The 19,451-nt window shown below is 38.6% G+C and overlaps 1 protein-coding gene across 2 annotated transcripts in view; it reads right to left on the minus strand.

Annotated features, from left to right (window-relative positions):
• Window positions 1-13,792: 13,792 nt before the first annotated feature.
• Window positions 13,793-19,451, minus strand: part of phf14 (PHD finger protein 14) — a 104,186-nt gene continuing 98,527 nt past the window's right edge. For both annotated transcript variants that reach the window (XM_033637092.2, XM_033637091.2), the window contains exon 18: window positions 13,793-15,221. In XM_033637092.2, the coding sequence (XP_033492983.1) occupies window positions 15,147-15,221 (75 nt within the window). In that variant the 3' untranslated portion in view covers window positions 13,793-15,146. The remainder of the gene's footprint in view (window positions 15,222-19,451) is intronic.

Consider the following 19,451-nt stretch of genomic DNA (forward strand, 5'->3'; position numbering starts at 1 on the left):
AGCACCAGATAATCCAAACTGGTTCTGTGAGATATAGTTCTGGCTCAGTATAGACTAAAAAAGGGCCCAACATAAAAGTCATTGCAACAGTAATGTTTTTACCACCCAAGAGGGCAGTTTAGTGTGTTTTTTCCACCCGAAAAGGCAGTTTAGTGTGTTTTGCCAACCAGGAGGGCACTTTAGTGCGCGTTTTTACCACCCAAGAGGGCGGTTTATCATGTTTTAACCAGCCAAGAGGGCAGTTTAGTGTGTTTTTTGGCTCACAGGAGGGCATTTTGGCTGCCAAGAGGGCACTTTAGCGTCCGTTTTGGCTCCCAGGAGGGCGCTTTGGCTGCCAAGAGGGCACTTTAGCGTCCGTTTTGGCTCCCAGGAGGGCATTTTAGTGCACGTTTTGGCTCCCAAGAGGGCACTTTAGCGTGAATTTTGGCTCCCAGGAGGGTGTTTTGGCTGCCAAGAGGGCACTTTAGCGTGCATTTTGGCTCCCAGGAGGGCATTTTAGTGCACGTTTTGGCTCCCAAGAGGGCACTTTAGCGTGCATTTTGGCTCCCAGGAGGGCGTTTTGGCTGCCAAGAGGGCACTTTAGCGTGCGTTTTGGCTCCCAGGAGGGCATTTTAGTGCACGTTTTGGCTCCCAAGAGGGCACTTTAGCGCACGTTTTGGCTTCCAGGAGGGCACTTTAGCGCGCATTTTTCAACAATTGGGTCACGAGGGGGGGCGACCACCCCCCTGTGCCCCCCCCCCATGCACACCACTGGCTAAGATAATAAGTTAAATGTGATTAGAAACAGACACCCAAATATTTTTTAAAAGTTTTTTTTATTGTGTCTTATATTGTGTCTTAAATATTAACGTAATTTCATTGTACCTTACTTGTTACTGTGTTGGTGTGATACCTAAACAGGTCACTAGATGGTGTATTGAGTCAGGAGGAACCTAAACCCCCCTTTGAGGCAAGCGCTGCAGAATAAATCCTGCAGCCGAGCTGAATGCAACCTTAAGTTTTGTGCCTCTTTTTTTTAATAAATGCAGGTGAGTTAATATTCCTTAGTCACACATACATGTACCCCAGGATAAGGGATAAGAGTGTTGTGTATTGTCTGCGATAATGTGCAGTGTGTAGAGTTGAGTGGTTTTTGCGGTAACTTGTTAAATAGAGATGTTTACACGGCCATGCACGTACCAGGCTGTAAACATGTTTATTTCTGCTGTTAAGTTTTAACATGGGCTTCTGTGGGTATTGACTTGCTGTTGGAGCTAGCCTCAAGTGGTCGTTAGAGGAACTGCAGTTTTTGGTATTTCTGAGTTGGCTTCATTTTTCAGCCTCAGAGGTTGCCGCTGGGTTCAAATATGAGAGTTTGCTGTTTTACATCATTGTAAACTGAATATCTTCTTCTGGACTGATGGTCAGCAAAACAAAACATTTGAAGACATCATGTTGGACTGACGGGTTGATTTATAGTTTTTTCAGACCCTACAGCGAGCCCCTCCTAACCAATATAGCTGTTTAACTCTACTGTAGCGGATATGGTTTTTTGTAAGTGAACAGCAGCGTGTTTGGACAACATACAGGAGGGAAAGGCAACATAAGTGATGTGCACGTCCTTGGAGGATTGAGAAGAATGGCAGGAGCTGGTCTGCAGTGCTCAGCAGCAGCGTCCTCTGGGGTGGATGTTTTATGAGACGGAGGGAAACTGTGTGGCTGACCCCCAACTATGAGCCTGTGCCCTACCTCACACATTCAACTACACATTCATCAGTCAGATACACTGAAGGTGTGTGTACACAGTTTACTGCTGACACGTGCTTTTCAGGTGGTGGATTTACAGCCATGATTAAACATGTTTCGGTGAAAACAAAAATGGGTCCAAACACATTGGACTAACCACAGTGTTTCCCCCATAAAACAGAACTCGAAATAGGAGAAAGCTCCACTTGCAGCAACAGATAACATACACAGCATATAATTCTCCATCATCTTATCCACTCCTCTATAGGGTCTTTTACTGGTTGAGGTATTTTGGAGGTACTGTATGCGAGCTGATAATTTTCAGAGGGGAGACAATTCTCGGTTAAGGCTCACTGGTGGGTGATGTCTATGAATTACACCTTCCATAAAGCTGTAATAGGAAGGACAATCAGCAGCTTGTATCTGTGCAGCCTTGCAGGGTATTTACCTTTTTATGTGGGTGTAAATTTGACATGTGCCAAGGACAAGCCTCTTTCCAGATGTCTTTTCCTTTTGTATTGACTCATAGGGCCACATTTACTACAATCGCATAGCCACATAAAAACCCCCGAAAATATCCAGGCCTGTTGGGGTCGTTCATGATTGTCTAAATGGTGGTTCAGAGGCAAAATCTTGATAAAAAGGTCAAAGTTACAGATTTCAACTTCAAATCTGAAGCAGAATCTGCCTCTATAACAGAAAAGGTCAAACCCAAACATGAACATAAATGGATATTTTATCGCGCTACCAAATCCACCCAAGTTAGAGGCAATCATAGTTATTAAACAACAAAGGGTTGAGTGCATTTTACATATGCAATGGTTACATAATCAAACACATGCTTCTCTTTTAGCTGTTACATTTAACCACCAGCTGCACAGTATGTAAGGGAAAATCAACAGTAAAAGTATAAAACTGTCTGCCTAAGAGCTCTGATTGCTGCTTGCTGGATCTGTCATAACAGCTGCAGGAGCACGAACAGACTGAATTATGGGTTGTTTGTCGACTCAAAGAGAGAACAGAGGTGGGTGAACATCTATAGGTCCTATCCAACGCATGCTAGACCCGCACTGGTGGGCAGAGAACTTTAGTTTCTGAAACTTGGATGAAATTTGTGGAAATTCTGCATGCCATTTTGTCACCATCAGCCTGTTTCCATGTTTTTATGGTCCCTTCCTCACAGAGATGATCTGCCAATCAATCACTGACTGAAGCAGTGAGCAGGCACATCTTTAATGAAGCATGCATAACAACACCTTCCTGCTCAAGATGCTGCGTGCTCTGGGAAGCCTCTGTGAACTGGCTTAAACAGTCTGCAATGAACATACATACATTCTATATCTTAAATGGAACATTAATCCACTTCTACAGTAGTTCAAAGTTTAAAAACATCTGTCATTCAAACTATGAAAATACACAAGAAACCAAAATATATTCTGTTAAATCCAGCAAGGCCGTAGCCATGGAGTCAGCAATGAAATAGAGACACATTACGGTGTTTGAAACTGAGTGTACCTACAGCAGTCGAGCAACGGCTTCTGTTGGGGGACAAGAAAAAATAAAAGAACTGCAGTACACTGTGATATGAGAAACAGTTTTAATAATGATTACAGTTCTTTCCGTTTATTTATGGTTATGATTACAGTTCAATCAGGAGATACAGATAAATGAAGTAAAGATGTTAAATGTAGAATTGGAATACAGAATAATTTAAGAGATTTAAGAGAAGTCTTTGGCGCTTAGACACCTTTTTGTGATCGAGGGACGTCTAAGCAGCAGCAAGAATCGGCCCATGGAGTGCAGACGCTGGTGGTGGTGGCGGTGGATGATGACTGAGGCTGATGAGGCTGATGAATCCAAGTTGGAAGCATGACAGAACAACAGCAGAGACAGAACCATATTTAAAACGAGAAGCAGTAAGACGATAGGCTGACAGAAAGGGTGTTCATTAGTGAGTGAGCATGCGTGCAAGGAGTGAATGACAGGGTGAGAAAGAAAAACTTCCTGACCGAACTTTTGGTAAAGCTTCATTTTCCTGGGGTAGCATAGCAATTGTCTTTTTATTTTTTTATTTTTAAACAAGATATTGGTGGGAGGAAGCTAATTTCTCTCTTACCTTCCGACTTAACACAAACGAAGGTCAAGAGTTTGGATACAGAACTTTTTTTTCTGTCCATTTCCTGTATTTCAGGTTACATCGACATCTTCTCATTGGTTACGTATTAAAAGGTCACCAACATACAAGGTCAAAATGGGAACTGACTTGAAACTTGTTGCATTCAGCTTGTCATTTATACTATCGACTTTATTAAGAGTCCATTAACTTTAATAGTTTTTACTGTCTTCATGCACAAATGCAGCATTTTACACTGTGTGGGTTGGTATTGATCACTAATCAATACCAATGCCTTAATGATTATTTTGGACATTTCCATTAACTTGAGGTCACACTTATAACAGCTCTGTAGTGATTTTCAGTGTGTGCAAGCAGCTCGCATCCAATTAAGACTCTTGCATTACTGAGGCCCACAGTATATAGACGCAGTTCTTTAAATAAATATTTGCAAAGACAGTATGCCCCTACACATGAGAATATACAGTGCAGATATACTTTGTTCTGTGTAATTACACTCCTCAGAGTGCACTGATGTACATGAACACTGGTGGTACACACAGACAGCAGCCAGAGCAATAAAGCAGCAGAGTTTGTCATTAAAGTAAAGCTGGAAAAGGTCATCCAAACATCTTCACCACATGGAGGAGATGTTATCTCAGGAATTATCCCCTGCAATTAAAACTGAAAAACACAGAATAAGAACACGCTCAAATCTTCTGGTAAATGTCACCATGAAAGAAAATCTTACTTTGCTGCTGATGTAACTCGCAGGATACATGCACCCCTGGCACAGAGTTAGCCGGGGTGAAGTGGGGATGTCAGAGCACACACGTGATGATTTGCAACGGTGCGATCAAGCAGCAACATGCTCACGGTACTTTTTCTGCCTAAAAACATATGCCACTCAGTGCTCATTCTAAAATTTGGTCTCCGTCTTTGTTGCTAAGCACTCGTTGCTGTGGTGTTTTATTACTGAAGCTCACTTTCTAGGATTTGTGCTGGACCAAACAGGATAAGATGCTGTACTTGGAGTGTTGGACAGTGATGTCAGCTGGCCTTTTTGTAAATCTCTTTGGTCCAAAGTAAGATTTCTCTGGATTGCGAGGCAGTTTGTTGTAGATACTCATGGCTCCCAGAGAATGATTCCTGATGCTTTTGGTGATCCTCTGACCTTTCATCTAAAACGAGCATTAAGCCAACACGTCCTCTTGTACACAGAAAACACTGATATCTAATGTACAGGTTGGAATACATTTTCTGAACACATCAGTGTTTCTTAGGGGATCAACAACCTAGGGACCACCCTCAAGACAAACTAAAAGGAAAGCTAACAGACTGCTTTAAACTCTAAACTAAACTCAATTCAGAGACCTTTTTAGTGAGAACAGTAGGTCTTGTTCTTGACATCCAGGGCTGGATATACAAACCCTGTTCATCCTCTGCCTCTTACTTCTACAGCTTGGAAGGACATTCTGTGGCTCAGAGGTAGAGCGGGTTGTCCACCAATTGGAAGCTCGGTGGTTCAATTCCCGGCTCCTCCTGTCTGCATGTCGAAGTATTCTTGAGCAAAATACCGAACACCAAATTGCTCTCGATAATACACATGTGAGTGAGTTAAATTGAGTAGCAGGTGCCAACTTGTATGGTAGCGTTAGCCACCAGTGTGTGAATGGGTGAACAGGACTTTGTAAAAAGCGCTTTGAGTGTTCGGATGACTTGAAAGGCGCTATACAAATGCAGATCCATTTACCATTAACCATTTCATCTATGTTACAAATAATGACAAAAATCATGAAAAAAAGGTCATAGCATAGCATATCGTCCAAAACCTTGAAAAAACGTTATACTATAGCATGTCGTTCAAAATCATGAAAGAAAAGTCATAGTATGTCATCAAAAATCATGAAAAAACGTCATAGTATAGCATGTCGTCCAAAATCTTGAAAAACCATCATATTATAGTATGTCGTCAAAAATCATGAAAAAAATCATAGTACATTATGTCGTCCTAAATCATCAAAAACAGTCATAGCATGTTGTCCAATATCATGAAAAAAGTCATAGTAAAGTATGTCGTCCAAAATCATGAAAAATAAATCATAGTATATTATGTCATTCTAAATCATCAAAAACCGTCATAGTGTAGCATATTGTCTGAAATCATGAAAAAACGTCATAGTATAGCATATTGTCCGAAATCATGAAAAAACGTCATAGTATAGTATGTTGTCCAAAGTCATGAAAAAACGTCACAGCATAGCATGTCGTCCAAAATCATCAAAAACGTCATAGTATAGTATGTCGTCAAAAATCATGAAAAAAGTCATAGTATATTATGGCGTCCTAGATCATCAAAAAACGGTCATAGTATAGCATATTGTCTGAAATCATGAAAAAACATCATAGTATAGTATGTCGTCCAAAATCATGAAAAAACATCATAGTATAGTATGTCATCCTAAATCATCAAAAACCGTCATAGTATAGCATATTGTCCAAAATCATGAAAAAACGTCATAGTATAGCATGTCGTCCAAAATCATAAAAAAAGTCATAGTATATAGCATGTCAAGAAAAATCATGAAAAAACATCATAGTATAGTATGTCGTCCAAAATCGTGAAAAAACGTCATAGTATAGTATGTCATCCAAAATCATGAAAAATAAATCATAGTATATTATGTCATCCTAAATCATCAAAAACTGTCATAGTGTAGCATATTGTCTGAAATCATGAAAAAACGTCATAGTATAGCATGTCATCCGAAATCATGAAAAAAAGGTCTTAGTATAGCATATTGTCGGAAATCATGAAAAAACGTCATAGTATAGCATGTCGTCCAAAATCATCAAAAATGTCATAGTATAGTGTGTCGTCAAAAATCATGAAAAAAGTCATAGTATATTATGGCGTCCTAGATCATCAAAAACGGTCATAGTATAGCATATTGTCTGAAATCATGAAAAAACGTCATAGTATAGCATGTCGTCCAAAATCATGAAAAAACATCATAGTATAGCATATTGCCTGAAATCAGGAAAAAATGTCATAGTATAGTATGTCGTCCTAAATCATGAAAAAACGTCATAGTATAGTATGTCGTCCAAAATAATGAAAAAAAAGTCACAGTATAGTATGTTGTCCAAAATCATGAAAAAATGTCAGAGTATAGTATGTCGTCGAAAATCATGAAAAAATGTCAGAGTATAGTATGTCGTCGAAAATCATGAAAAAACGTCATAGTATAGTATGTCGTCCAAAATAATGAAAAAAAAGTCACAGTATAGTATGTCGTCCAAAATCATGAAAAAATCATAATATAGCATGTTGTCCAAAATCATAAAAAAACGTCATAGTATAGCATGTCGTCCTAAATCATCAAAAAACGTCATAGTATAGGATGTCGTCCTAAATCATCAAAAACGGTCATAGTATAGCATATTGTCTGAAATCATGAAAAAAACGTCATGGTATAGTATGTCGTTCAAAATCATGAAAAAACGTCATAGTATAGTATGTCGTCCAAAATAATGACAAAAAAAAGTCATAGTATAGTATGTTGTCAAAAATCATGAAAAAAGTCATAGTATATTATGTCATCCTAAATCATCAAAAACCGTCATAGTGTAGCATATTGTCTGAAATCATGAAAAAATGTCATAGTATAGCATGTCATCCGAAATCATGAAAAAAATGTCTTAGTATAGCATATTGTCCGAAATCATGAAAAAACGTCATAGTATAGTATGTTGTCCAAAATCATAAAAAAAACGTCATAGTATAGCATGTCGTCCAAAATCATCAAAAACCGTCATAGTATAGTATGTCGTCAAAAATCATGAAAAATAAATCATAGTATATTATGTCATCCTAAATCATCAAAAACCGTCATAGTGTAGCATATTGTCTGAAATCATGAAAAAACGTCATAGTATAGCATGTCATCCGAAATCATGAAAAAAATGTCTTAGTATAGCATATTGTTGGAAATCATGAAAAAACGTCATAGTATAGCATGTCGTCCAAAATCATCAAAAACATCATAGTATAGTATGTCGTCAAAAATCATGAGAAAACATCATAGTATAGCATGTCGTCCAAAATCATCAAAAAACATCATAGTATAGTATGTCATCAAAAATCATGAAAAAAGTCATAGTATATTATGTCGTCCTAAATCATCAAAAACGGTCATGGTATAGCATATTGTCTGAAATCATGAAAAAACGTCATAGTATAGTATGTCGTCCAAAATAATGAAAAAAAGTCATAGTATAGCATGTAGTCCGAAGTCATGAAAAAAAGTCATAGTATAGCATATTTTCCGAAATCTTGAAAAAAAGTAATAGTACAGTATGTTGTCCGAAATCTTGGAAAAAAAAGCCATAGTATAGTATGTCGTTCAAAATCATGAAAAAGGTCACAGTGTAGCATGTTGTTCAAAATCATGAAAAAAAGTCATAGTATAGTATGTCATCCGAAATCTTGAAAAAAAGTCATAATATAGCATGTTGTCCGAAATCTTGAAAAAAAAGTCACAGTATAGTATGTCGTTCAAAATCTTGAAAAAAAGTCATAGTATAGCATGTCGTTCAAAATCATGAAAAAAGTCATAGTATAGCATGTTGTCCGAAATCTTGAAAAAAAAGTCACAGTATAGTATGTCGTTCAAAATCTTGAAAAAACGTCATAGTATAGCATGTTGTTCAAAATCATGAAAAAAAGTCATAGAATAGTATGTTGTCCGAAATCATGAAAAAAAAACGTCATAGTATAGCATATTGTCCGAAATCTTGAAAAAAGTAATAGTACAGTATGTTGTCCGAAATCTTGGAAAAAAAAAGTCATAGTACAGTATGTCGTCCAAAATCATGAAAAAAAAGTCATAGTATAGCATATTGTCCAAAATCATCAAAAAACATCATAGTATAGTATGTCGTCAAAAATCATGAAAAAAGTCATAGTATATTATGTCGTCCTAAATCATCAAAAACGGTCATAGTATAGCATATTGTCTGAAATCATGAAAAAACGGTCATAGTATAGTATGTCGTCCAAAATAATGAAAAATAAGTCATAGTATAGTATGTAGTCCGAAGTCATGAAAAAAGTCATAGTATAGCATATTGTCCGAAATCTTGAAAAAAAGTAATAGTACAGTATGTTGTCCAAAATCTTGGAAAAAAAAGCCATAGTATAGTACGTCGTTGAAAATCTTGAAATAAAGTCATAGTATAGTATGTCGTTCAAAATCATGAAGAAGGTCATAGTATGGTATGTCGTTGAAAATCTTGAAAAAAAGTCATAGTATAGCATGTCATCCATAATAATGAAAAAAAAGGTTCACAGTATAGCATGTTGTTCAAAATCATGAAAAAAAGTCATAGTATAGTATGTCATCCAAAATCATAAAAAAAGTCATAATATAGCATGTTGTCCGAAATCTTGAAAAAAAAGTCACAGTATAGTATGTCGTTCAAAAATCTTGAAAAAAAGTCATAGTATAGCATGTCATTCAAAATCATGAAAAAAGTCATAGTATAGCATGTAGTTCAAATTCATGAAAAAAAAGTCATAGTATGTCGTCCAAAATGATGAAAAAACGTCATAGTATAGTATGTCATCCAAAATAATAAAAAAAAAAAGTCATAGTATAGTATGTCGTCCAAAATCATGAAAAAACGTCATAGTATAGTATGTCGTCCAAAATCATGAAAAAAAAGTTCATAGCATAGTATGTAGTCAGAAGTCATGAAAAAAAGTCACAGTATAGCATATTGTCCGAAATCTTGAAATAAAGTCATAGTATAGTATGTCGTCCAAAATCATTTAAAAAAAATCATGAAAAAAAGTCATAGTATAGCATGTGGTTAAAAATCATGAAAAAAAGTCATAGTATAGTATGTCGTCCAAAATGATGAAGAAACATCATAGTATAGTATGTCCTTCAAAATCCTGAAAACAAGCCATAGTATGGTATGTCGTCAAAAATCATGAAACATGAAACTAACCATAATATTCCAGATATGGCCACTATAGTCCGCTCAGTAGCGATTTCGGTTGGTACTGAGTTCCTGTTCATACATAATCCAAACATTTGCAGTTCATTATTATGCAGTTTAATCACTTTCAGATTCTGGGTCAGTTGGTGTCATCTGGCAACTATGACTGGATGTGTTTTGCCTCTGACTCTTTACTGGCCAGCCTCTTCTGCACAGCAATAACAACTTAAACTGTGTTTCATTATAGTGTCTCGATACACTATTATTTAACAAGTATACATGAACAAAGTAATACAAAAAACGAAAAAAAAAAAACATGCAGTGGTACAGATAATGTCTTGACAACAACATTCTGTCTTTATTTAAATGTTAATTTTACTACTATTGCTAATACTGCTGTGGCATTGAAGCCCAGTGGATATCCTGGTCAGGACACAGTCACTGATTTAACAGTAAACATGAAGATGATAGCTAGTGATACTGGACGAGGGAGATAAGAGATACAAATGGAACATTGAGGGGAGTATTATTCAGTCACAATTCCAATGTGTTAGTAAATATGCAGCTGCACTACAATGGCACCATCAGCATCATTAGAAGTGTGTGTTATGTGATGGTGGGGATGCAACATGGCTGTGAAGGCACAACAAAGCGAGCAGTGTTTCCTCTGTCGCTGTGAGAGCTGGCTGGTAAGCACCGCTCCTCTTCTGCGCATTATTCTCATCATCAGGAGCTGTTTAGTATGCTGCGGGTGTAAATGGGAGATTGGCGGGGCACTGGGTGGCAGAGGGGGCCACTCTGTCATTAATGTGCCCATCGCTGTTATCATACGCCTAATGACATCGCTCTCAGATGGCATGCTGGGAGCCTGACTGCGGGGAGCCCGGCTCAAACGTCTGCAGGCGCCAACGCCTCCCGTCATCAATTCCACATGTCTCTTCACCAAAATCTGAGACCTCCTGATAATGTCTTTCACGGTTCAGCAGTCTTACAGGGCTTCCCTCCTGCTTGGCCTTGAAATGGGCAAATTAATAGTTCCTTTGAAACAAATTGGAATTACACCCCTCGATGCCTTAATGTCAGAATGCGAGAGCGTTGACATCCCGGGTCTGACTGCTGATGGAATATGAAGATCTGAAGAACACACTGGAGGGGAGGACAGTGTGAGGGGGGTGTAAAGATATGCAGGACCCCCCTTCACACGCACATATTCCTCCCTCCCTGCTCAGCATGGACCTGTACAGTACTGTGTGATGTGTGTGAAAGGAAGGCTGGAAGTGTTTAATCCTCAGCATTAAGAGGGAAACCCTTCGGCCTTGTGAAACACTGTGAGACTGAATAATCTCACCAGACATTATACAGAACCGTCTGATTTGATATCATTTTTTACACAGCTGTTTGCATAGCGAACTGTTTAATAGCATAGAATGAAATCTTTATTTATTTTCTTCCTTTGCATCCTGCACCATGTTTCAATGCTGTACATTTTACAGACATTTCTGACTGTTGGGTTGAGGATGGATTCTCTTCAGCATACTGTTGTCTCTCCTTTCTATCTAAATCAAACTGAATTTTCTTGGTGAGAGGGACTTCTTTCTGTTGTCTGCAGTGCTAATTACCAATCCAGATTGTTTTGGTGTGAGTTGCCGAGTGTTAGAGATATTGGCCATAGAGATGTCTGCCTTCCTTCCCATATAGCGGAACTAGATGGCACTCGGTTAGTAGTGCTCAATGCGCCAAAAAAATACATATGAAATACTTAACAGAAATGTCTTGTCAGAAATCATGACCTGGTTACTCGAGATAATCCACAGACCTTGTTGTGAGCAGTTTCATGCAGGAACTATTTTCTTTCTACCGAAACACGTCCATCAACGGCATCACAGCGCAAGAGAAAGCAGCAACTCATACCAAAACAATCTAGATTGATAAATAGCACCATAAGTCAGGGGGAAAATATGTATTTACTTTATTCAGAATATACTGTTCTTTTCTAAATTTGGAGAACTCCAGTAATTGAGCATTGCATTTCTATAATATTTTAATAAAAATGGCCAAAACTGATGCAGCACAGGCTAAGTCATCGTCACTTTTAGCTCTCACTATGTGGAAATCTCCAAAGTCTCTGAATGCTACATTTCCCATAATGCCGACTGACGCCATCCTTGCTTGGTAAACACTTCTGGTTTTCAGACAACACACCCCAGCTTTGTAACACTCTCCGTTGAACATCTGTAACCCTCAAACCAAAGCAGAGATAATACTGTTATCTAATGCCAAACTATCTTGACATTGCTCACATTTGAAGCAATGGCATACTTTAAATATTAGCAGTATTAACCTGTAATTATTTTGCTGTAATTTTAAAGTTTCTGTATGTGACATTTGGAGCATTAATATAGTAGCAAACCAATATTTGCTATGTTAAGATGTGGTGCAGTAATGGCGTCCTGAGCAGAGAATGAAGTCACGCTGCCTCTCTGTGTGTTGCCATGTGAGCGTCTCTGTGGTTTGTTGTGGTAAGCCGGTCATGTGCATGCATGTTAGTACATGTGTTTATTCCCCTGACTAGCCCATCATCGCCACTTTGCACTGCCATCATATAGGGGTGTTTCAAATGACTAGTTTCCCTGTCGACTAGTCGACCAGTCTAAAACAAAGGTCTCGGTGTGGTGTATTCAGGCTCAACATATTCCATTAACTTCCTGAAGCCTTTACCTTCAACAAAGTTAAGTGGACTCATATCTTGCGAGGTCATTGTCATGATGAGCTGTGTTATCTTCTCAGACTGGGCGGGATCACATCGACTCCTGGTGAAAATTTTGGCTGCATGTGGCTAGAACTGCTAGCAGCAGTAGCCATCGTTCCATGCAGGTTAACATCCAAATGCTTGAGTTGAATGTGGTTGTGCATTGCTCCAGTTGGTGATTATATGTCATTTTTTTCTGACACAGCCAACATGCTACCTTGTTTTCATTTTCTAGATCAAAGTACTGCCAAATTGCGATGGTTTGGGGAGAGGACATCTCTCCAAATTCCCACCGTGCTGTTTTAAAACTCCAGTCTACTCGAGCATTACCGCGGGGAGAGGGACTGCTGTCTGACGACTCTGTAGCCCCCACTAGTGGCAGACGGCTGCATGACAGTTAAACTGCCTTGTACATGAATAAAACCTGCTAATATTCCTGGCGCCAACTAGCGAGGGGGCGGATGTTTAATCAAAGCTACTAATCGCGTGCATCCCTACCATCTTACGACAGTTACTGCTGATATCGGGATGGCGTCATTATGGAAGCACGTTGCCCCCCCTCTTGTTCCCCCCGGTTAGCTCTGATTGCACTTTTGCTGTTGTTTAGGGCTGTTTATGGAGTTAGTACTGTTAGCTGCTAGCCACCAGCTTAGCATTCTCCATGTTGAAAGCTGTTTCCAGGCAACTCATGCGCTCTGAGTATCACATAGAGCCCCTTTAATTTCTACAAGCAGTTGAAAACTTCCTAAATGTCTCCCTCTGAATGAAAAGAAAGAGTCTGGTATCTGCAACAGAGTTACATACATGAAGCTATTCATCAAATCAGTTTGAATGCACATAGGTAGACCAGAGGAGACAGAACCACCTGGAACATTATACTGATGCACCCACCTTAATTTTATGGGTTGACCGATGTTGATGAGTATTCAGTCAGAACAACAAAATCCTTTTCTGCTTTCTCACTCGTCACACTGTGAGCTGAGATGATGCAACATGCAACACTAAAATGCAGATGTACAACTATAACCTCAGAGGTACATTTTAAGTGTCTCTGTGGACTGGACTTAAATTAAATCCCCCCAAACAGGAGAACTGACGTATGTTCCAGACAGGGTTAAGATATATGACAATTATTACCCGCTATTGTTGTGTCACTGCAGTCAGCCACTCAGCAAACAGGCCAAGAACCACCTTGATCGATAGATTTCCGACATTTAATGTGCATTAAGTGTCAGTGATAGAGTAGCAAAATACGTTCGCAGTTCAGATTTATTGGCACTTTAAGGGATAATTCCAGATTCACTGTGAGAGTGTGACGGTGCTTTGGCCTGACAGTAGTCTCTGGTCTAATCTAATGATTTGTTAGCTCTCACAGAATGTAATCATCACTTCAAATCAGCTTTACATTACTTAACATTTGGGTCATCTTTACTATCAAATTACACTTGGCAGTGGATTTAAGGGAATTAGGGTGTGAACACTTCTGTAGCTTCAATTAATTTTCAGTTGCCAAACTTTGCCGACAAGTGAGTGATAATTCCCAAAGAGCTTAGAAACCAAGTCTGGACCACAGATGAATCGCAGGTCAAAGAACCAGAATAAAAGAGGAAGGAAAAAGAGCCCAAAACTAATCCTACTTTACAAAGTATGAATACAATCTCTGAGTAGACACACGTCCTAAATATGGAAGATTTTATTACAAATCCAAGGACAAAACAAACAGGTATGTAACACTTAAAGATACTGTAACTCAAAGATAAAAAAGTATCTTTGCAACACCAAAAACAAAATAAGTAAGTGAGAAAATAAGTAGATAATTAAAATGGGGGGGAAAATGAAGTAATGACTTTACTGGAATTGTACCTTATATGAGAACATGTGACAAATGAAAACTGATTGAAATATAAAAATAAAATCCTCCAGTCAAATGTCGAGTGAAATGCGTTCGAAGACGGTGGAAAGCACTTCACTGCTGACGTCAGACCGGCGTGAGCGTGCGCGGCAGGGAAGAGGAAGTGTTCTGTGGACTTGGAGAGAAAAGCTCATCCCCGCTCTGCTAGCTTCATCTTGTAAACAGGACACTGAGGATACTCTGTGTGGACAGTCTGGTCATTAGTGTATGAAAATAGATTGCATGGAAAGTGTTATAAATACATCCTAGTGGCTGGGCGTCAACAGTCAGACACATATCTCTGCTGTAGAAGAAGCATAGTGGTGTGTGTGTGTGTGTGTGTGTGTGCTCCTGTGGCTGGATGCTCTGATGTGCTGCTTCATGAAGATGCCCCAAATCTGAGAGATGTCTGTCCGTCTGTCCAGCCTCGTTCATAAAAAGTACAAACTCTACCCTTGAATCTAAAGATGTCACCTTTTAAATAGTGTTTTCTAAAATACACCTCTGGTTGCTAAACTATCGGGAGTGGAAGCTAACTGCTGGCTGTCTAGAAACTTTGGGAGGCTAGTAGAAAGTTACGTGTGCTATAGTCTGAACAGAAATGCTAAGACTGGAGGTGAAGCCACGGAGCAGTGGTGTGTTTGCGTCCTCTCGCTTGGGGTTTAGTTTGGAATCTCCTGCTCTGCCGTTTCCTCTTTAACGGAGCTTTCTTCTTCCAGCTGCTCCTCCTCTTCCTCCTGGAAACACAGGACACATCATACAGTCATGTCAGTGTTAGCAATGAACAGAAAGTAAAAACTAAACTGACTCTTCATCGCAATTGACTTCCAGGGCCAACTGTAGGTGCTGATGTAAGAAGCAGTATGTCCTTCATGTGGTGGCGTTGAAGGTCAGGAGTCAGGAGAGTGGATGGACATATAATGGAACTGACCACAAACTTTCTCTCACCTCAACACTACTGTACTGGTCATAAGCAGATATTCTAGAAAGTGACAATTCTACAAACACTGCCAAAAAACATAAAAAACATGATCACTGAAGGGTCATTTAAGGGTTTTGCTGAATCGTCCAATTTCAAAGTTCTTGTCTTGCGTTAGGGGCTGTACTGACATTTGAAGCCTGGATTTGGGCACTGATAAGCCCATATACCTGTCAATCAAACCACCATCCATCTATTATGTGTTACTGCTTATGCTTTACAGGGTCGTGAGGGGGCTGGAGCCGATCCCAGCAAACTATGGGGGCGGCGAGAGGCGGGGTAAACCCTGGACAGGATGCCAGACAATCATAGGGAGACAGAGACGCTATTTCTGCATCTCTTTGACCAACAACATCATCTGTCTCGGTATCTGTATTCGGACAGAAGACCAGGAGTGGGTGTGATTTATACCAGAAGTCACATTAAATTGGGTAAATGTTGTATTTTCTAAACTAATATTCATTGGTAATGCAACTGCTTTGTCTTTAAAGCATCAGTTTGAATTAATGAGGGCATACAATTAACTCTGTCTGAACCCCACCATTACTAAATGCCATTTAAATCAATATTAAACACTGTGAAATAAATCCTGAAATAAAAGAATGAAGAAGTAAATGAATAAATATATAAATAAGTATATAGTTCAATAAATAAATACGTTTTTATTTTTTAAAAAGAGGACATTTTCAATGGACTGTTTTCATTTATCTAAGGGGATGTTTATTTCCTTAGGCCACATTTATTTCCCAGCTGTTCTTTATTGTCATCTGTTTAACCCTTTGAAACCTGAGCAAACAGCAAATTGGCTTAATTTCTCTTAAAAACATGGAAAGAAAGCAATGACCAACAGAAGAAAAAATGACCCCAAAAAACAGCAAGAAATTAGTAGAAAGAGAAAATTAAAAACAATATTAGTAAAAAAAAAGAAAAAGAAAGAAAGACAGGATGAAATAAAGTTAAAATGAGTTAGAATGACCCGCAAAGAGTGCTAAAAATTGTAATAAAAAATAAAATTAAATATTATTAAATAATAAAAAATATTATAAAAAATATTAAAAGTATTATACATATACATATATAATATATAGAAAATATATTATAATATTTACAATATTATAATAATTCTGTAAAATAATTTAGTTTCTTCCCTAGCTTTTTTCTTTTTTCCGTATTTTTTAAAAAATAATTTTCTATAAAAAAAGTTCTTTATTTTTTCTTTTTTGCAAATTTTTTTTTTCACCAAGATGCTCATTGCCTTTTTTCCCATGTTTTTTTTTTTTTTTTTTTTAAAGAAACCAATTTGCTCAAAGCTCAAGGGTTTAAATATTTGCGAAAGGTGTCTGAAAGCAGGACAAGAAAACTGAACAGTGTGTAAGATTTAGGGGGATTTAGTGGCATCTAGTGGTAAGGACTGAGAATTGCAGCGAGATGAAACTTCGATTTAAAACAAAATCTGCATTTTCCGATGCTGCTGACTACGGTGGCCAGTGCAAAAACATGAATGGCCCAATCTAGAGCCAGCATTTAGTTCGTCCATTCTGGGCTACTGTAGAAACATGGCGGTGAACATGCCGATCTCCTAGGACAAGGATGTGCTTCATATGTAGAAATAAACAACTCAGTCTAAGATAATGAAAACACAGTGATTCTTATTTTCAGGTCATAATGCACAAAAGAAAACCTACTCATTATATTATATACCATTTCTGCAAATAAAGCTCCCTGAATCCTGCATACTGCACCTGTAAATAACCATGAAATACTTGGTAAATGCATGGATATTGCCTGAGATATGAGATGAAATGTCAAGGTTTTTGTGTGTATACTTTGACTGGGTTTTTAAATGGAGGAAATGAACACATACAACTAAAACCTACAGGCTCTGTGCTTTATTTTGATGTATAATTTGTGGGGGTTTGAAAGAAATCTAGCTGCAGCACCAGGCTTTTGTTTCACTACCTCTGATATCTCCTTCTTTTTGATGTGAGAGTGAATGTTAAGCTCTCTGAGTAGTTACTGTGGATTGATAAATATTGGGAGAATCGATAAATATACAAAGAAACTAAAACTGAAAACTCAATTTAGTGTGGCGGCAGGTGGCAGAATGAGTGTTTAATCGGGTTAGCCTGCACCTTTAACCATGTCTCTCTGATGGTACAATCAGTGTTTTTATCATCGTTCTGCTCTGTGGTATCACCTCACAGAGTTACACAAAGAACATTAACTTTTTTATATAAATAACAGAACAGCTCCCAAATGTATACGCAGGTTTTACAGCCAACAAAAAGAAAGTGACACAGAGAGCAGGAGTCACGGTGGGCCGACCGAGGAGCCAGCTGATTTAGTAAAACAGACAAAGTGAAAGTGACAGTGGTGAGAGCTGCAGCGGTGATTAAACGACTCTGACAGATACAATTATCCCCCTCCAGAGGTTAATAAACACATCTACACACCAGAATGTGTGATCACAGGTTAGGACCTGCAGCCCACAGCACCTCATGAATCCACATTGCTCCAGCTAGCTGTTCGGCTCTAATTCTGTCAATCACCCAGGGGCCTCTCTCCCACACGGACTCTTTGTGTACTCATATAAATGTATAAATATTATTTCTTAAACACTGTAAACTTTCCCTGACAGATCATCCTCACACAATCTGGTCCATGCCTACAGAAAACTGTTGCCCCTCAAGGCCAGTCACTGGGGAAGCAGTTTTTAATACTGCAGTGTCCCGACTGTGTGTGCGCTAATTAAAAAACAGAAAACATCTTTTAACAATAGACTGTGAAGAAGAATTTCACTGGCAGACACATTTAACATTAGACTCGCGGGCAGAAAAAGGACATAGCTGTCCATATTGTATAACAACAAAGATTTTCTCATCTTTAAAAACTGCAGTTTCACAAACATTTGGTCTAATTTGGTTTTAATTATGTCTGAAAAATGATCTTTGCAACTTCACAACAGTAGCATCCTGGCTCTGTGAGGCTGTACTCAGCCACTGTGCTGCTTTGAACTAAACGTTAACATCATCATGCCTACCAGTTCACCAATCTTCATGTTCATCATCTTAGGTTTAAGGTGTTAGCATGCTAACATTTGCTAATTAGCACTAACCACAAAGAGTAGCTGAGGCTGATGAGAATCACTGGTTTAATGTCTGGTTCACACTACACCACATTTTTCTCTGTTCGGACAGTCACTATGTCAGATTAGGCGATTGTGGGGTCATGAAATCGTGCTGTGACTTGGCCGACAGACATGACACACTACATGATGGTCCACCCTGGTTGTTTTTCACGACATGTGTGATGTCATCGGATTATTCTTGTCCTATTTTTATTGTTACTACTATTATTTCAGTCACTGTGGCTGTTCATGTGCCAGCTGAAATGTTGTAGTGTGTCACCAGATGGCAGGAGCTACATTTTAAGTACCATACACAAACATGCAAGTCACTGAATCCTCCACAACAAGTTCCTGCAAATGTTTCACAATAAAAGCCTTTTTAGAAAATGAAGGGATTCTCTCAACCTAAGTTATAAGGGGCTTTTAATTTGAAACAGATACAGGAAGTGTTGAGTTTAAAATGACGGCGCGATGTGTTAACTTATAAAGACAACGGAGCGGATAAAAAGTAAATATATAAACACACAGAGGGATTAATAAATAACGGACCGTCTATAATGTAGTCTGTTTCAAATGAAGCTGGGAGCCTCTGCAGTTGTGGTGAGTAAAAGCCCCACCGCTATTTGTTAATGTTATTACTTTATGTCCGACCGTGAGGATGTACCATTGTTTGCTAGCTTGATGCTAATGACAGTAACGTTAACTCAGCGGGTTGACAAAGTGCCTCTGCTGTTTCACACCATCATTTCCCCCTTTTACTCTGTGTGGTAACATCCCTAGAGGAAATATTAAAAACGCTGGGGTATTGTTGTCGTACAGTTGTCTACAGCAGCAGATCGTTCTGTGTTTCTACTGGTCAAA

The sequence above is a fragment of the Epinephelus lanceolatus genome, chromosome 16 (genome assembly GCF_041903045.1).
Source record: "Epinephelus lanceolatus isolate andai-2023 chromosome 16, ASM4190304v1, whole genome shotgun sequence".
In the NCBI taxonomy this organism is placed as follows: domain Eukaryota; kingdom Metazoa; phylum Chordata; class Actinopteri; order Perciformes; family Serranidae; genus Epinephelus; species Epinephelus lanceolatus.